Here is a 14,926-nt window from a genome sequence, read left to right on the forward strand (position 1 = left end):
GTCTCACCAGCTACCTGGAACGCTCTCCCTGACACAGTGTAACAGAAGCTCAGCAGTACCTCTGCTAACCAACACACAAGCAACCCTTCATCCCAAGGCCACCCACCTTGGGATAGATTACGATCATTCATCATCCTACTCCTATTAGGACACTGGAAATGCTTATACACCTGTTTTGGGACACCCACACAGCGCCCCCTAGAGGACACAGTGGTCACTACACCACATATCTCCCCACTCTGTTCAAACTTGTGGGGTTGAACACACAACATTACCCCGGGATCTCGAGACCGGGCACCCATGTCACCTTGCCCAACAGGTTGAGAGTCCCGTCTCTGTCTGTTTCGTCTGTCATATGGCCTCATCTCTACCTTAGGCCTCCCCCGCCCCCCAGCGGTCAGAATATCGGCCTTGATCTTTGGCCCTCCAGTCACCGTCTGTCTGCGTCATCAGGCACTGTTTAGTCTCACATGGCCTAAGGTCTCTCAGCCTTGTACTGCCCGTCATACTGCCACTTGCTGACATTCTTCGGCCATCTGCCATGTCACTACTTGAAAGAACCCTTCGGGACCTTACATCTTGGGTTGAAGGCGGCCGCCATCTGGTGTTCCGTACCTCTTTATTGATCCGCAGACGGTCCAGCCTCAACTGTTCAATCTCTTGCAGGTACCCCACTCGATACTCCAAGAGCATCCGAAAGTTTCTCAGGCTTTCCACAGAGCCAACCACCATGATGGGAATCCTACCCTCTTAACTGGATACCTGGTCTTCATCATCAGGAGGGATCCTCACCCTCACCACACCGGAGATATTTACAAAGTCTTGCATTGCCTTCCCGAGTCTTCCAATGATTCTCCCAATCAGACCTTTGGGTACCGGAATTACATCTTTCCACAAACCCAGCTGATCCATAGCCTCCCTTGCTAACTCTAGGCATTGAGCAGCTTTCATATTACTCCACCTGACCAACTGTTTGGCGTGGAGACATTGTAAATGCATCTCTTTCAGGACAGCTACCTGGTTTTCTGTATCTTCTCTGGCTGATATTATCACCAACTGCCGGGGCTCAGGTGCCCAGTGCACCTTACACGCCTTGACCGCCTCTTTAAAAGCCTCATGCACACCTTCCTCAGCACAGGCTTCTTGCATGTCTTCGGGTACCTCGATTACAGATTTGAAGGTTGTGGTCTTGCTCTCTTCCTGGACAGAAGGCTCTGGCTTTACCACGGACACTTCCCTCACTACAGCTGACCCGACCGGGTGACTGTCTTCTTCAGTTCCTAGCTCACAAATTTCATGAGATTTTATCTCTTCACGACCCTTTGCCAAGATGGGTACTGGCAGTTCCGTCTTGTTATCACTTGGGCCCGGACGCTGTACATCTTCGTCCAAGCTCTTCTCTCGCAGAAGACCTTTCACTACTCCTCTGAGTTCTTCCATCTCTTCCCTAAGGGTCTTGTTCACGCTTTGCCAGGTGGACAGGTGACCTTTGAGCTCCAAGACTTCTTTCTCGAGCCCCTCCACCCTGTGCTCGGCCATTTGTCTCAGGACCCTTTCTCGTTCGAGATATTTTTCCACTGTCTCTTTTATCAACTATATCTCATGATCTTGTTCTCTTTTGGCCAGCACGTGTCGCACCACTATTTCTTTAATTATATTGTCAAAGGGTACCACTGGGTCAGCCCTATCAGTCGAGTGAACCCTCCAGTTACCGTCCACCCGTGTGTATAGTCCAGTCGTCTCATCTCCCAGCCCACCATCCGTCATGTCACGAGATGTCAGGTCCGTAAGTTGGGCAGATGTACCCCTTCCTCTGGTCACTTTTACATCTGACCTGTCCACTTTTGGAGGCGTCACCGTCTCAACTTCTGTTAGCCCAACAGCAGAAATGTCTCCATCCCCCTGCCATATATCATCAAACAAGAGAAAGTCCCGGCCCCTCTCAAAGGGATGCACTAAGTTTGCTGGCACTCAACCCCCTTTGTCATCTCAATCATGACTCTGTCCACCGTATAGTTCACAATGACCCCATGGTCGCAGCGAACCCTGACGTTTTTCTCGGTCAGAGATAAAACGAGAGGAGTTCCTGTCAGAGTCACCTGATTCTTTGAGTCCAGCCTCCCAGTGACTCCTTCCCGGTGCAGCATCACGGTACACACCTGTGGCCCATCTTTATCTGGAAAATACATGCCACACTCCTCAAAAGACATACACACACTGCGGTTCCCCAGACATGTCCACTGAGGTACCCAGTGCTGCCCCTTTTGATAACTCGGCCCCTTTCTGGACCACCATCCCAATATGGGCCACCGCCTCCCTCTGGGACTCCACCCCTTTTTGGGTTACCACCCCTTTTTGGGTTACCACCCCTATTTGGGTCACCGCCTCCCTCTGGGACTCCACCCTTTTTGGGTTACCACCCCGATTTGGGTCACCGCCCCCTTTCGGGATTTTCCCATGTCCTTTCTACGGGTCTCCTTAGACCACAGTTCACACCAAAACAGTTTATGTCTTTTACGATACCACACAAGTCCTTGCTGGCACCACCACAGCTCCTGCTGTCACCGATCTCCGACACCACCGGCTGCCGCTCACACACAGCTGCTGGTGTCACCTTCGTAACCCCGCCGAGTTACAGGAAGCCGCTTGTCCCCTTCGTAACCCCGCCGAGTTACAGCAAGCCGCTTGTCACCTTCGTAACCCCGCCGAGTTACATCAAGCCGCTTGTCACCTTCTTGACCCCACTGAGCCACCGCAGGCTGACTTGAAAGGGAAAAGAAAAAAACACACATGCAACACAAAACTCACGTGTCCTGTCTGTGTGCTCTTCAGGACGTCCGTCTCCTCTCCTGAGACCGTCCAACACACAGGGCGCAACGGGTGCTATTCAGGGAGCCAACCCTCCTCCCTGAGTCTCCCAACACATCGACCTCACCAGGTCCAGGGGCTCAGCGGGTGCTATTCATGACATCCGTCTCCGCCTGAGACTGCCCAACACTCACGCCTCACCAGGTCCAAGGTCGCACGTGCTCCAGGGATCCGATTCTTCTCCCAGAACCTCCCAACACTGACCCTCCAGGACCTTTCCACACTGAACCCTCCAGGTACACAGTCTCTTTCTCACTGACCCAGGTCAGCACAACGTGAACACCTGTCCGTTACCTGTGTCAGCCACACAGGTCCTCGGGTACCTCATATCCACAGAGGCACCCTATCACAATCCACAGTCTCTTTCTCTGACCCCGGTCAGCATATCACACGGTTTTCACGACCGTCACCTGCTGGCCGCTCAGGTTCTCGGACCCCTCTACCGCAGAGGTGTCCTATAAGTCTCTTCCACTGACCCCGGTCAGCATATCACACAGCTTTCAAGACCGTCAGCCCTCCTGGCTCAGCGTTGCCAGCACTGCAACATGTGCTTTTGGAAACCTTTGCCCTTAGCAACTGAATTCTGCAGACCTCATCCGTTGCCCCTAGCAACAAGGCTACAGCATTGCCCTTTGCATTTCTCCACCAATTGTAAGGTAGCGCTGTCATTCAAGGTTGGGGACACTCCCTTGTCAGTCAAATAATCAGATCCGGCACAGGTTTTCCATAAAACAATAACAGTCCATGCGGTTGATTCAGTCATCATAAACCATTACCAGCAACATAAAGTTCATATAAACAGCATAGCATCCATGACAGAGCTCTACTCTGTTAAGCCTATACTCACACAGGTTATGCAATGTCCATTGTGCAGGCTTTCTAGCCTCACAGTTCTCACCCCGTCAGGGTTACCTCATGTTTGCGTCATGACACTGCAGACGTTCATTCCCTCTCCCTGGGAACTGTCCGATACTTGTAGCCATTAAACACAGCGTCCTTCAGGAAGGCAGACACATCTTCCAGCGAGAACTTCCAGACGGACCAATCGGGTCCCAGCATTCACTCATGTGACCTACCCTGGCCACCTTATATGGTCCGTGGCCACGCCCACCGGGTAACATGGCTATGACCTCATCACAGGTCCTACAATCATTCATACATTCTTTACTATGGCATTCTAGCCACACCACTGGGTGGATTTGTAGGTAGCTGGTCTCACCAGCTACCTGGAACGCTCTCCCTGACACAGTGTAACAGAAGCTCAGCAGTACCTCTGCTGACCAACACACAAGCAAGCCTTCATCCCAAGGCCACCCACCTTGGGATACATTACGATCATTCATCATCCTACTCCTATTAGGACACTGGAAATACTTATACACCTTTCCTGGGACACCCACACAGCGCCCCCTAGCGGACACAGTGGTCACTACACCACAGCTCCTTTTTAAAGCTATTGATGATTATGCTGTTATGCTTAAAGGAGATTTTCCATGATAGGTGATAATGTACCGATCAGTGGGGGTCTGCCTGCTGGGACCTGCACCAGTCAGCACAATGGGGAAATTAAATCGTCTATGGGGCTGCTGTAAAATGCAGAGTGCAGCAGTCCCATAAAGAATGAATGGAGCAGAGGTTGAGCATATGCAATACTGCACCATTGTAATAGGGATATAAGTGCTGCTCTGACAAATCTACCTACCCACCAAACCCCACAGATCAACAAGTTGTCACCTACGCACAGGACCCACGGATCAACAAGCTATCACCTATCCACAGAACCCCACATATCAACAAGCTATCACCTATCCACAGGACCCCACAGATCAGCAAGTTATCACCTATGCACAGATCCTCACAGATCAGCAAGCTATCACCTATCCACAGGACCCCACAAATCTAAAAGCTATCACCTATTCACAGGACCCAACAGAGCAGAAAGCTATCACCTATCCACAAGACCCCACAGATCATCAAGCTATCACCTATCCACAGGACCCCGCAGATCCACAAGCTTTCATCTATCCACAAGACCCTACAGATCATCAAGCTATCACCTATCCACCGGACCCCACAGATCTACAAGCTATCACTTATCCACAGGACCCCACAGATAATCAAGCTATCACCTATCCACAGGACCCCACAAATCAACAAGCTATCACCTATCCACAGGACCCCACAGATCATCAAGCTATCACCTATTCACAGGACCCCACAGATCTACAAGCTATCACCTATCCACAAGACCCCACAGATCATCAAGCTATCACCTATCCACAAGACCCCACAGATCTACAAGCTATCAACTATCCACAAAACCCCACAGATCATCAAGCTATCACCTATCCACAGGACCCCACAGATCATCAAGCTATCACCTATTCACAGGACCTCACAGATCTACAAGCTATCACCTATCCACAAGACCCCACAGATCATCAAGCTATCACCTATCCACAAGACCCCACAGATCTACAAGCTATCACCTATCCACAAGACCCCACAGATCTACAAGCTATCAACTATCCACAAGACCCCACAGATCTACAAGCTATCAACTACCCACAAGACCCCACAGATCTACAAGCTATCAACTATCCACAAGACCCCACAGATCTACAAGCTATCACTTAGGGTACCGTTACACCTAGCGACTCACCAGCGATCCCGACCAGCGATATGACGCGGTCAGGATCGCTGGTGAATCGCTGGGTGGTCGCAAGTGAGCTGCCACTCAGGCAGATCTCACCAGCGACATCGCAGGGGACGGGGATCGCTACTTACCTGTCAGTCGCGGCGATCCTGCGTCCTCCCGCCCGGCTCCACGCGTCGCTCGTCGGCGCCACAGGAAGCCCAGCAGGAAGCTGACGACGAGAAATGATCCAGCAGCTTCTCGCGCGATCAGCGATAACCAGCGGGGGAGCCGGTCGGAGGTAAGTATCACATGCAGCGATATCGCTAGTAATATCGCTGTAACGTCACAAAATCAGTGACTTTACAGCGATATTGCTAGCGATATCGCAGTGTGTAACGGGGGCTTTATCCACAGGACCCAACAGATCAACAAGTTATCACCTATCCACAGGACCCCACGGATCTGCAAGCTATCACCTGTCCTGTGGATAACTTGTTTTCACTGGATCATCCCTTTAACACAAATACCAAATTATAAATGTAGCAAGTAGTGAAGCAAAGTTTCTTTTATAACCTGGATTCACCGCATTGCTGCAAAAAAAGCAAAAAAAACCAAACAAACAAACAAAACCCAAGCTGCAGTAGCGCGCAACAGTTTTAATAGAAGTCAAAGTAAACTGACACTGTGCATAAGTATCTCAACATTTCCATTGACTTCTATGGGAATTTGGGAAAAAAAATAGTTTTAGTATTAGCTAAAAGGTTTAACCCTTTTAGCATCAATTGCTTGTGCAGCCATGTACTGTATATTGGCATTGCACAACTTATCTATGAAAATGCAATAAATATGATTTTGAAAATATGCTAATCCAAAAGGATCAGAAGCCATGCAACAGATATAGTAATTGGAGAATGGATATTTGCTGTACTGTTGTTATAGTTGTATAATTCTAGTGCAGGGGTAATGGACCTATGAAATATATATATAGATAACTGGTATAAGTAACAAACACAACCAGGTGTTCATACTTGGTGCAATCTAAGGTTTGCCAGTATAAACATCAGTCAGTATCAAATCATTTCCTAATTTGACAAAAATGCAAACTGATCGATTTACAGAAACATATCCACATGCACAGGGTGCAAAATAGTACAAATCGAAATTATATCGAAACGCTCCATTAAACAGCATGCCAATCAAAATTAAACATTGAAAAGAAGTCACTGACTTGTAGTATTGTGATCTGTGTATTTTTTTAGTACATATATATGCCTACAGGTTCGGACTTGCCATAGGGAAAAAGGTGAATCCCCTGGTGGGCCCCTGTAGTGGGTGACCCACACACCTAGAACTTTGCTAATATAATTGATTCACAATTTACAGACAAAGGCAGCATCTAATCATTTATTAAAGAGAATCTGTCAGCAGGGTTTTGCTACCCCATCAGAGAGCAGCATGATGTAGGCACAGGAACCCTGATTCCAGCAATATGTCACTATGTAATTTTTGTAAAATCACTGTATACTATAAACATATATTATACAGTGTCAGATTGGGGTGCCAAAAGCCCACCAGTAAACAACTCCAGGGGCCACTGTTCAGCTACAAATGTGACATTTTCCTCAATCATAAATCTATATAACAAGGAACTGAGTAGATTGTTAAAGGGAATCTGTCACCTCATTTTTGGTCTATGAGCTGCGGCCACTGCCATCAGGGGCTTATCTACAGCATCCTGTAATGCTGTAGATAAGCCCCCGATGTAACCTGAAAGATAAGAAAAATGAGTTAGATTATATTCACCGGGGGGCCGGGCCAGTCCGATGGGTGTCGCGGTCCGGTCCGGTGCCTCCCATCTTCTAGAGATGCCGTCCTCCTTCTGCCGCGGCTCCTGCGCAGGCGTACTTTATCTGCCCTATTGAGGGTAGAGCAGAGTACTGCAGTGCGCAGGCGCCGGGAAGGTCAGAGAGGTCCGACGCCTGCGCATTGCAGTACTTCTGCCCTCAATAGGGCAGAGAAGTACGCCTGTGCAGGAGCCGAGGGAGAAGTAAGAAGGAGGACGTCATCGCTAGAAGATGGGAGGTGCCGGACCGGATGGCGACACCCATTGGACCGGACCGGCCCCCCGGTGAGTATAATCTAACTCGTTTTTCTTATCTTTCAGGATGCTGTAGATAAGCCCCTGACGGCGGTGGCCTTAGCTCATAGGCCAAAAATGAGGTGACAGGTTCCCTTTAAATGAATAAGATGGCGCCTTTGTCTGTACATAGTGATTTAAGTATATAGTGCCCAGTACTGCACATATAAGAGTGTGGTGACCCACTTCTACACAGGGTCCCACCGGAGGAATCTCCTGTCCTCCTGTGGGCTAGTCCAAGCATGACTACATAGCATTCTGTTTTGAGGGATCACTGGCATATGTTGATGTCTTAGCAAACAATGTAATGAGTACTGATACATTTATTTGTTCCCAGTGATAAGAACTGAGCATAGGCATGGGTGCTCTTTGTATTATTATTATTACACATTTTTATAGCGCCATTTATGATATATAAAACATACATAACACTTCAATGTTTTGGTTCTCACTGCTTGTTCCATGAAGAAATATTTTCAGTCATTTCCTAACCGGTGACATGCTATGCTAATATACAGTACTGTAATATTACAAGAAAAGAAAGAAATGTTAATTTGTCAGGATGCATGATATTATACATCGGAAGTCATTCACGAGAATTATCGATGTATGTACTGATAATTTCATTAACGTTGTATGCCGGCTCCAGCCGCAGCAATGTATTACTCTTGTTGATTCCATTGCTCTGGCATAATTAGTCCTAATGATCAGTGCTTACAGATATCTATTTGGCTACAATGTGCACCTTTTTTTCAGTAGCTTTTTGTATCTTTGTTCTTCCCTGACATCTACCATTCTCCATCCTTTCCCTCTCTCACACTCTTTTCTTTACAAATTCTCCATAGTCTGTTTTCCTTCGTCCGCCCTCCCTGAAACATCTGATGCTCTCCTGTCCTTCCTGTTGAAGGATACAATAGGGTTTTGTCATGGTAACCAGAGCGTTCCCATTAGCAGCCCCAGCTTCACTCCCTCCCTCCTTCGCCCTGCCTCTCCCTCCCCCTCTCTCAGGCCTTATCTCCCTGCAGTTTGCCAAGGCTAGCTAGGATCTGTGGGGTGATCCGGGGATGGGCAGCGGGCACGGTATCCCTTGGCTCCTGCGCATGGCTCTGGATTTCTTGGCTTGGCTCATGTAGATGCTACTCCATCATCACCAGGATGAACGTTGCGCTTCAGAATCTCAGCAACAGCGTGAGTGCCAAGGGAGATCTATATACATTGGATGCACACTAATTTATTTCTGATCATCCATATACACTGACGTACGAAAGGAGGTGCATACAAGCCGATGTGTAACACGAACTGATGTAGGCGTGGATGTGTGCATAATGTGTGTAATAATATCTTTCCTTTTGTGTTCACATTAAAATACACACATATCCTACACATATAGATCACTAAGTTTATGTGTATCTCATCTATCTATGTCATGCCTTTCTTCCATGATAATGATCATTTTTTTAAAGACAGTTACCTGTATCGCACCTCCTCTATATAGAGTCTTTTTGTGATAGTAGTGTCTTCATCCATGTAGCCACAGGCCCAGTACAATTTTCTTCTACCTGAATTATGAGCATTCGCACAATAGTTCATAAAGTTTCTAACATTCCACCTATTTTTTTATTTCATCCCATCCTGGCCCACTTTGGCTATGTTTTGGAAATATTGTATTTATTTCTTCATTTTAGATACAAATATATGTCAGTTTTTATACTGTATGGTCCCAATCTTTAGTAACATACACCTGTAAAATGCTAATAATTAAAAAGGAAGATATAAAATTTCAGTATTTCCCCTTTTAGATATGATTACCTTCATGGATATCATTGTCAGTAGTTGATGATGCATGTAGTATCTGTGTCAGCCAATATGGTACACTAGGAATCACTAAATACCATAGCGCTGATTAGAACCAGCTTTTTACCTGTGCTAACAGTTATACATCCAGGTTTTGGCTGAGAATAGTGATTCTCATTCCCCCCTGATTAAGCGAGGTGAAACATGCGTTGGGGTGTTTCCCACCTGATTAAGTGAGGCTAAACATGCGTCGGGGTGTTTCACTACCACAGGGTCTGTATAGATATTCTGACTACTATGTTGTATTTCTGATTGTTTTGCTACCATTATCCTGACTGTCTTCAGTGCTAGATCTCTTGTGTATACTCTTTAGTATCTGTTAAGAGGGGATTCATGATTTACATTAAACAGCATTCACACGTTTATTTTTAAGTATTATCCCTCTAGTTTTCATAGTTACTTATTCTAATGCTGATGTGTGCACATTATATATTACCTGGCAGCCAGAAGTAATTTGCAATATCATTGAATGTTTTGCACATTTACCATTTATCCTATGCAACTCTTAATTTTCTTTGTGTAATTCTTTCAATTTTATGCAAAATTTTTATTAATTAATTAAAATAATATCAATTTGTATATACTTTTATTGTCTGAATTGTTTTTTGGTTTAGTATAATAGTTCTAAGTCAGGCATGGCAGCCATTGGCTATCTCTCCTGTAGATGCTTGGATATTTAGGTTGTCAGAGAATGCAGTGAGTATATCAGTCTTACGTGTTTCGTCAATTGTTTTACCACTTTGTAATTTTTTTCATTAACTGTTTTTTTACACCTGGTCTTAAAGTGTTATTCTTATCTTAACAGACAGTTGTGGTCGGTTTCCTAGGCAACGGTCTGTAAACAAAAGTATTAATATCTCAAAAATGGCAGCAAATTTTAATAAGCAATAAAAATTCTTGTTTTTACAAAAACTGTCCAACAATGATGACATGTCTGGTGGACGGTGGTACTTGACAGCGGATTAATCATCTTTGATAGCATATCCCAGTAGAAGTTGTATGTTGTTACTTAGAAACCATGGATGAAATATGACATTCATTCCCATTTGTTCACTTTCTCTGTCCTTGAGTAGCTTCAAGGCTTTAGAACCGAAGTCCACATTAGAAGTGCATTGGCAAAATAGTACAAGTGGTATGTCATATGCTCTCTGGCTTTGTGCTTTTTTAAATCTTGTTCTATGACAGGTATATTATTTATTATTTATTTATTATGCTTTGCTTATATACTGCTATCATATTGCGCAGCACTTTTCATACAGTAGATTATCATTGCTGTGCCCACTGCTGCTCACAATCTAGATTTCCTACTAGTATGTCTTTGGAATGTGGGAGGAAACCCACACTAACGCGAGGAGAACATACAATCTCCTTGCAGATGTTGTCCTTGGTGGGCTTTGAACCCAGGACCCCAGTGCTTCAAGGCTGCAGTGCTAACCACTGAGCCACCGTGCTGCTCATAAAATTAATATATGTATAAAAATACATAGATAAAAGTGACATGGCTGAATGACTGACAGTGATTGTGCCAAAACTATTACACATTAGCACTATTTCCAGGCCCAAATGTACAACAACAATGTGAGCGTGATATATTACGTGTCATGGCATATAATTTATGTAGACTGTACATCCAGTTTATTTTCCTTGTTAAAGTGTTATTTTGTCCAATCCTTCTTAAAGGGAATCTGTCAGGACCGGTCAAACCAAGCACAGATGCCCAATTCTCCCTTTGTGTGGCTGAGCATTCAGTGCACCGTCCCATCTACCTCTGCTCCACACTTAATTGATTGAGAGCTCTGGCTTTATAGGATCCAGGGGAGGGTTAGACACACCATCACTGCCTAACATGAGGCTACCCATTTAAATACTAATACTTCAACTTATTCCATGAAAAAAATGTCCCTATACACCTTGTTAGACATAGAAGTAAAAATATTCTTTGAAATAGATTTTTTTCTGAATTGCCTTGCTATCTACTGTATTGTCAGCCATTTATTCAAACAGATAGAATGTGATAACGCTTTCAAGGTAAAAATTGGGGAAATCCATGGTAGGACACAAGAGTTGTCTTGATACTTCTGCTGTTGTTGAGTTTATCCACTTAGTATTTGCATTTACTAGGTCCCTATTAGGATAAGTTCACATGAACGTGTTTTTGGTCCATGTGCTCTCTGTATGTAGAACAGCACACCAACCCAATGTTAGCTTATGAGTCAGGGCACCTCAAGTCCGTGTGAAAACAAGTCGCAGCATATTCTAATCTTGACCAAACTAGTGCATGTAATTAGCAGGTAGTTCCTGCATCCGTCCGCTATTATGGACAAGACTAATCTGATACACTGTGAGCTTAGCCGTTGTTAGTCAAGAGAAAAGTCACTTTTGCCTTCTTGGGGATCAATGATCAGTAATCCCCTAGACCAGTGTTGCCCAGCTCCAGTCCTCATGGGCCACCAACAGGTCATGTTTTCAGGATTTCCTTAGTATTGCCCAGGTGATAATTGCAATTCCTGGTAAGGCACTAATTCCATCTCCTGGGTAATACTAAAGAAATCCTGAAAACATGACCCGTTGGTGGCTCATGAGGACTGTAGTTGGGGAGCACTACCCTAGGCTATCATGGCTCCCATGATGTCAACCTGGGCTATATTCACATTAAAGAAAAGAATGTCTAACATAGAAGTGAACACAGCCTATCCAAAATGTCACATTGTTTTTAGTTTTTAAATGTATTGTTTGTATTCACAGTTTATTTACATGTTAGTATATTTTATAAATAGCTAAAAAAATGTTTTCCTCTTCCAGATGTCGGACTACAAACGCGCCACATTTCATGATGAAGATACTCCCGACCCTGCAGGGGAGACAGCTCCATCCCCTGATACTGTAGAGGTAAGAGGCAGTCTGTACAACATTTGATTTATCTGTTTATATTTTACACTATTATAACAAATGGAAGTGGAGGCACAGGTGATGAAGTTCACATTCATGTTTTATTTTTTGAGTGGAACCTCGGGACCACAGTCCGGGGGGTCTCCGAAGGGGGCGTAACTAGTGATCCCCAGGTTCCCATAGAAAGATCCCTCGAACAGGACCAGAGTGGAATACCTGGGGGACACAGGTGCCACCTCCGTTAGACCCTGGACACGTGGCAGCTGTCCCAGCAGGACAGACGGGTAAACAGATATTACAGATAAGGTCGAGCTGACCGACGGACATCGGGTATACGAGATGAAGCTGGCTCTGGCAAAGATTGTCAGGTTCCAGGTAGTTAGGAGGAAGCTGGCTCCAGAAACTTTAGCGTTATCCAGGGGTTCGGATGGTGGAGTGGCGGAACGGGACGGAACTTGAGATTGACGGTACAGATGTCATCTAGGATGGTCGAACAACAGGTCACAGATATTCTGCGGAAACAAACAGTGTAAGCAGAGTGCTAAACGGAATGCTATAACAGCACAGGCAGAGCAGAGACAGAACCGGGATTAGCAAGAGTAGATACTCATTGCTCCTGCACCCTCACTATGGCGGAGAGGCCAGAAATAGTAATCAGTGCGCTGCCATTGGTTAATTGACATTTTCAAAAAATGCGCACTGTCTCTTTAAGAGACCGAGGGTGAACGCATTCGTCCTAAGCATTCTCCCAGGAGGCCAGCTGGCAGCGTGCCAGGAAGCAGAGGAGAGAGAAGCAGCAGCAAGACACTGAGGGACAGACAGAGAGCGAAGATTCTGACAGGGACCTCGCAGAGGTACAGGGGCAGCCTCGGGAGCAGGACCGGGTGAGGGGCCAGACCTGGGAGCAGAGCCAGAACCGGGTGTAACAATTATGTATTCAATTATACATTTACACAAGACTGAATTTGTATCTGTATGCATTTTGCATCTGGATGAACAAAACAAGTAATATTTTACAGTGTAGCTCCAGTAGGATAAGCCATCATCATTTCACTAAAGTGAAGGGTTTGAACCCCAGAGCCTGGGTGACCAGCAGAGTAAAAGTCCCCTAAATTGCTTATTAGGCTCTATCATCTTATGGCGTCCATATAGTTCTACATCTCAGTCTTATCCATTGGACAATGTACAGCCACATCAATATGTATGGCTCTCTGCTGCTGGAAACAAGGGAACGTAGTGCTCACATCTGACCACTACTCTGCTTGATAGGTGGAAGATATGATCCTCAATTATAACCTTTATATATTATATTTTCCATTTAAAAATCTGAGGGAACAGAATATGCAGTTCACACATGATGCCCATTCAGAGCTGCATGTAAACTCTTGCTAGATTCCCATACAAAATGGATCCTTAGGGGTGTGTCTGACAGCACAGTGTCGACAGATGCCAGGCATTAACCTGGAAGAGTGAGACTGTCTATAGAGAGAGGTAATCCGCAATTACATGGCCAGGCACAAATCAATGCATTGTTAGACAGAAAAGAGAAGAGGCCAGAGAATCTAGTCTAATGCTTTTCGGCTTCCGAAAACTAGAGGCATAGAGGGATGTGATTAGATTATACTCATTGAACCAGATTTAGCACATTGACAGTATTGTCACATGCTCTGTGGGTGGGGATGAAGCCAACGCAATTTGCAAGAGCAATCTATTTGTAACATTCTAAACTTTAAGATGACATTGAGCAGCAAGGCTCTGCCTTTAGTACCAGTATGAACATTTTTACACTTGTTAAGTAATTTCTTTCCAACATGGATTATAGTATGCCAAATATGATGTTTATTCCATTCATCAAGAAGTTATCAATCAATGTTAAAGGAATTCAAATTCTACATATATATAAATAATTATGCTAAACTGAAAGTGCAGGCTGGTTTAATCATCTGTACTTCGTGTCACTCAATATAGAAAAACCACTACCATTTCCATAATTGAATGACTATCTTATATGTAGACTTACAGCTTCAATTTATGATGTCAACTTTCTTCATCAGTGGTGGAGATCCAATCAAAGATAAACCTAGTTTTTACCTTTTTATACTTTACAGTTGCTCTACTGGAAAATTATATTTGGTTTATCATCAGTGCAAAATTGTCAGGAATTAGAGCACAATGCATCTTGTCTTTAGCCACAACAACTATTCTAAAAAAAGAAAACCTTGACTTTTTAAATTCAGTAGTACACTTTTGATTTCTGATACCAAAGACTGCATTGTCTCCATGTCTGGTCTATGCGTTACTTACAATACACCCCACCCATTTTTACCAAGCCTCTCCCAATATTTACAGTAGTACCTTTGGGTCTGTTTACACAGTACCACCATCAGGAAAATAGAACAGCCAATTGGTACACTTTTACCAATAGGCAGTCGTTTGAGTAAACTATGTAAACCAAGTGATCTATACTAGGTCGCCCAGCAAGTGATCTATACTAGGTCGCCCAGTGTGTATAGGCTGCCATTGTTCTCAGCAGTGCGAGT

At 44.9% G+C, this 14,926-nt stretch overlaps 1 protein-coding gene across 2 annotated transcripts in view; it reads left to right on the plus strand.

The window, feature by feature from the left end:
• ECE2 (endothelin converting enzyme 2) overlaps positions 1–14,926 on the plus strand; it is a 141,258-nt gene that overhangs the window by 717 nt on the left and 125,615 nt on the right. The window contains exons 1-2 of one of the 2 annotated variants that reach the window (XM_073589233.1): positions 8,646–8,831; positions 12,300–12,386. In XM_073589233.1, coding sequence (XP_073445334.1) covers positions 8,799–8,831; positions 12,300–12,386 — 120 coding nt within the window. In that variant the 5' untranslated portion in view covers positions 8,646–8,798. Of the gene's footprint in view, positions 1–8,645; positions 8,832–12,299; positions 12,387–14,926 lie in introns of those variants that run through there. The other variant, XM_073589236.1, reaches the window with a different exon arrangement.

This window comes from Dendrobates tinctorius, unplaced genomic scaffold, assembly GCF_039654945.1.
Source record: "Dendrobates tinctorius isolate UK_male_01 unplaced genomic scaffold, ASM3965494v1 ptg000107l, whole genome shotgun sequence".
In the NCBI taxonomy this organism is placed as follows: Eukaryota; Metazoa; Chordata; class Amphibia; order Anura; family Dendrobatidae; genus Dendrobates; species Dendrobates tinctorius.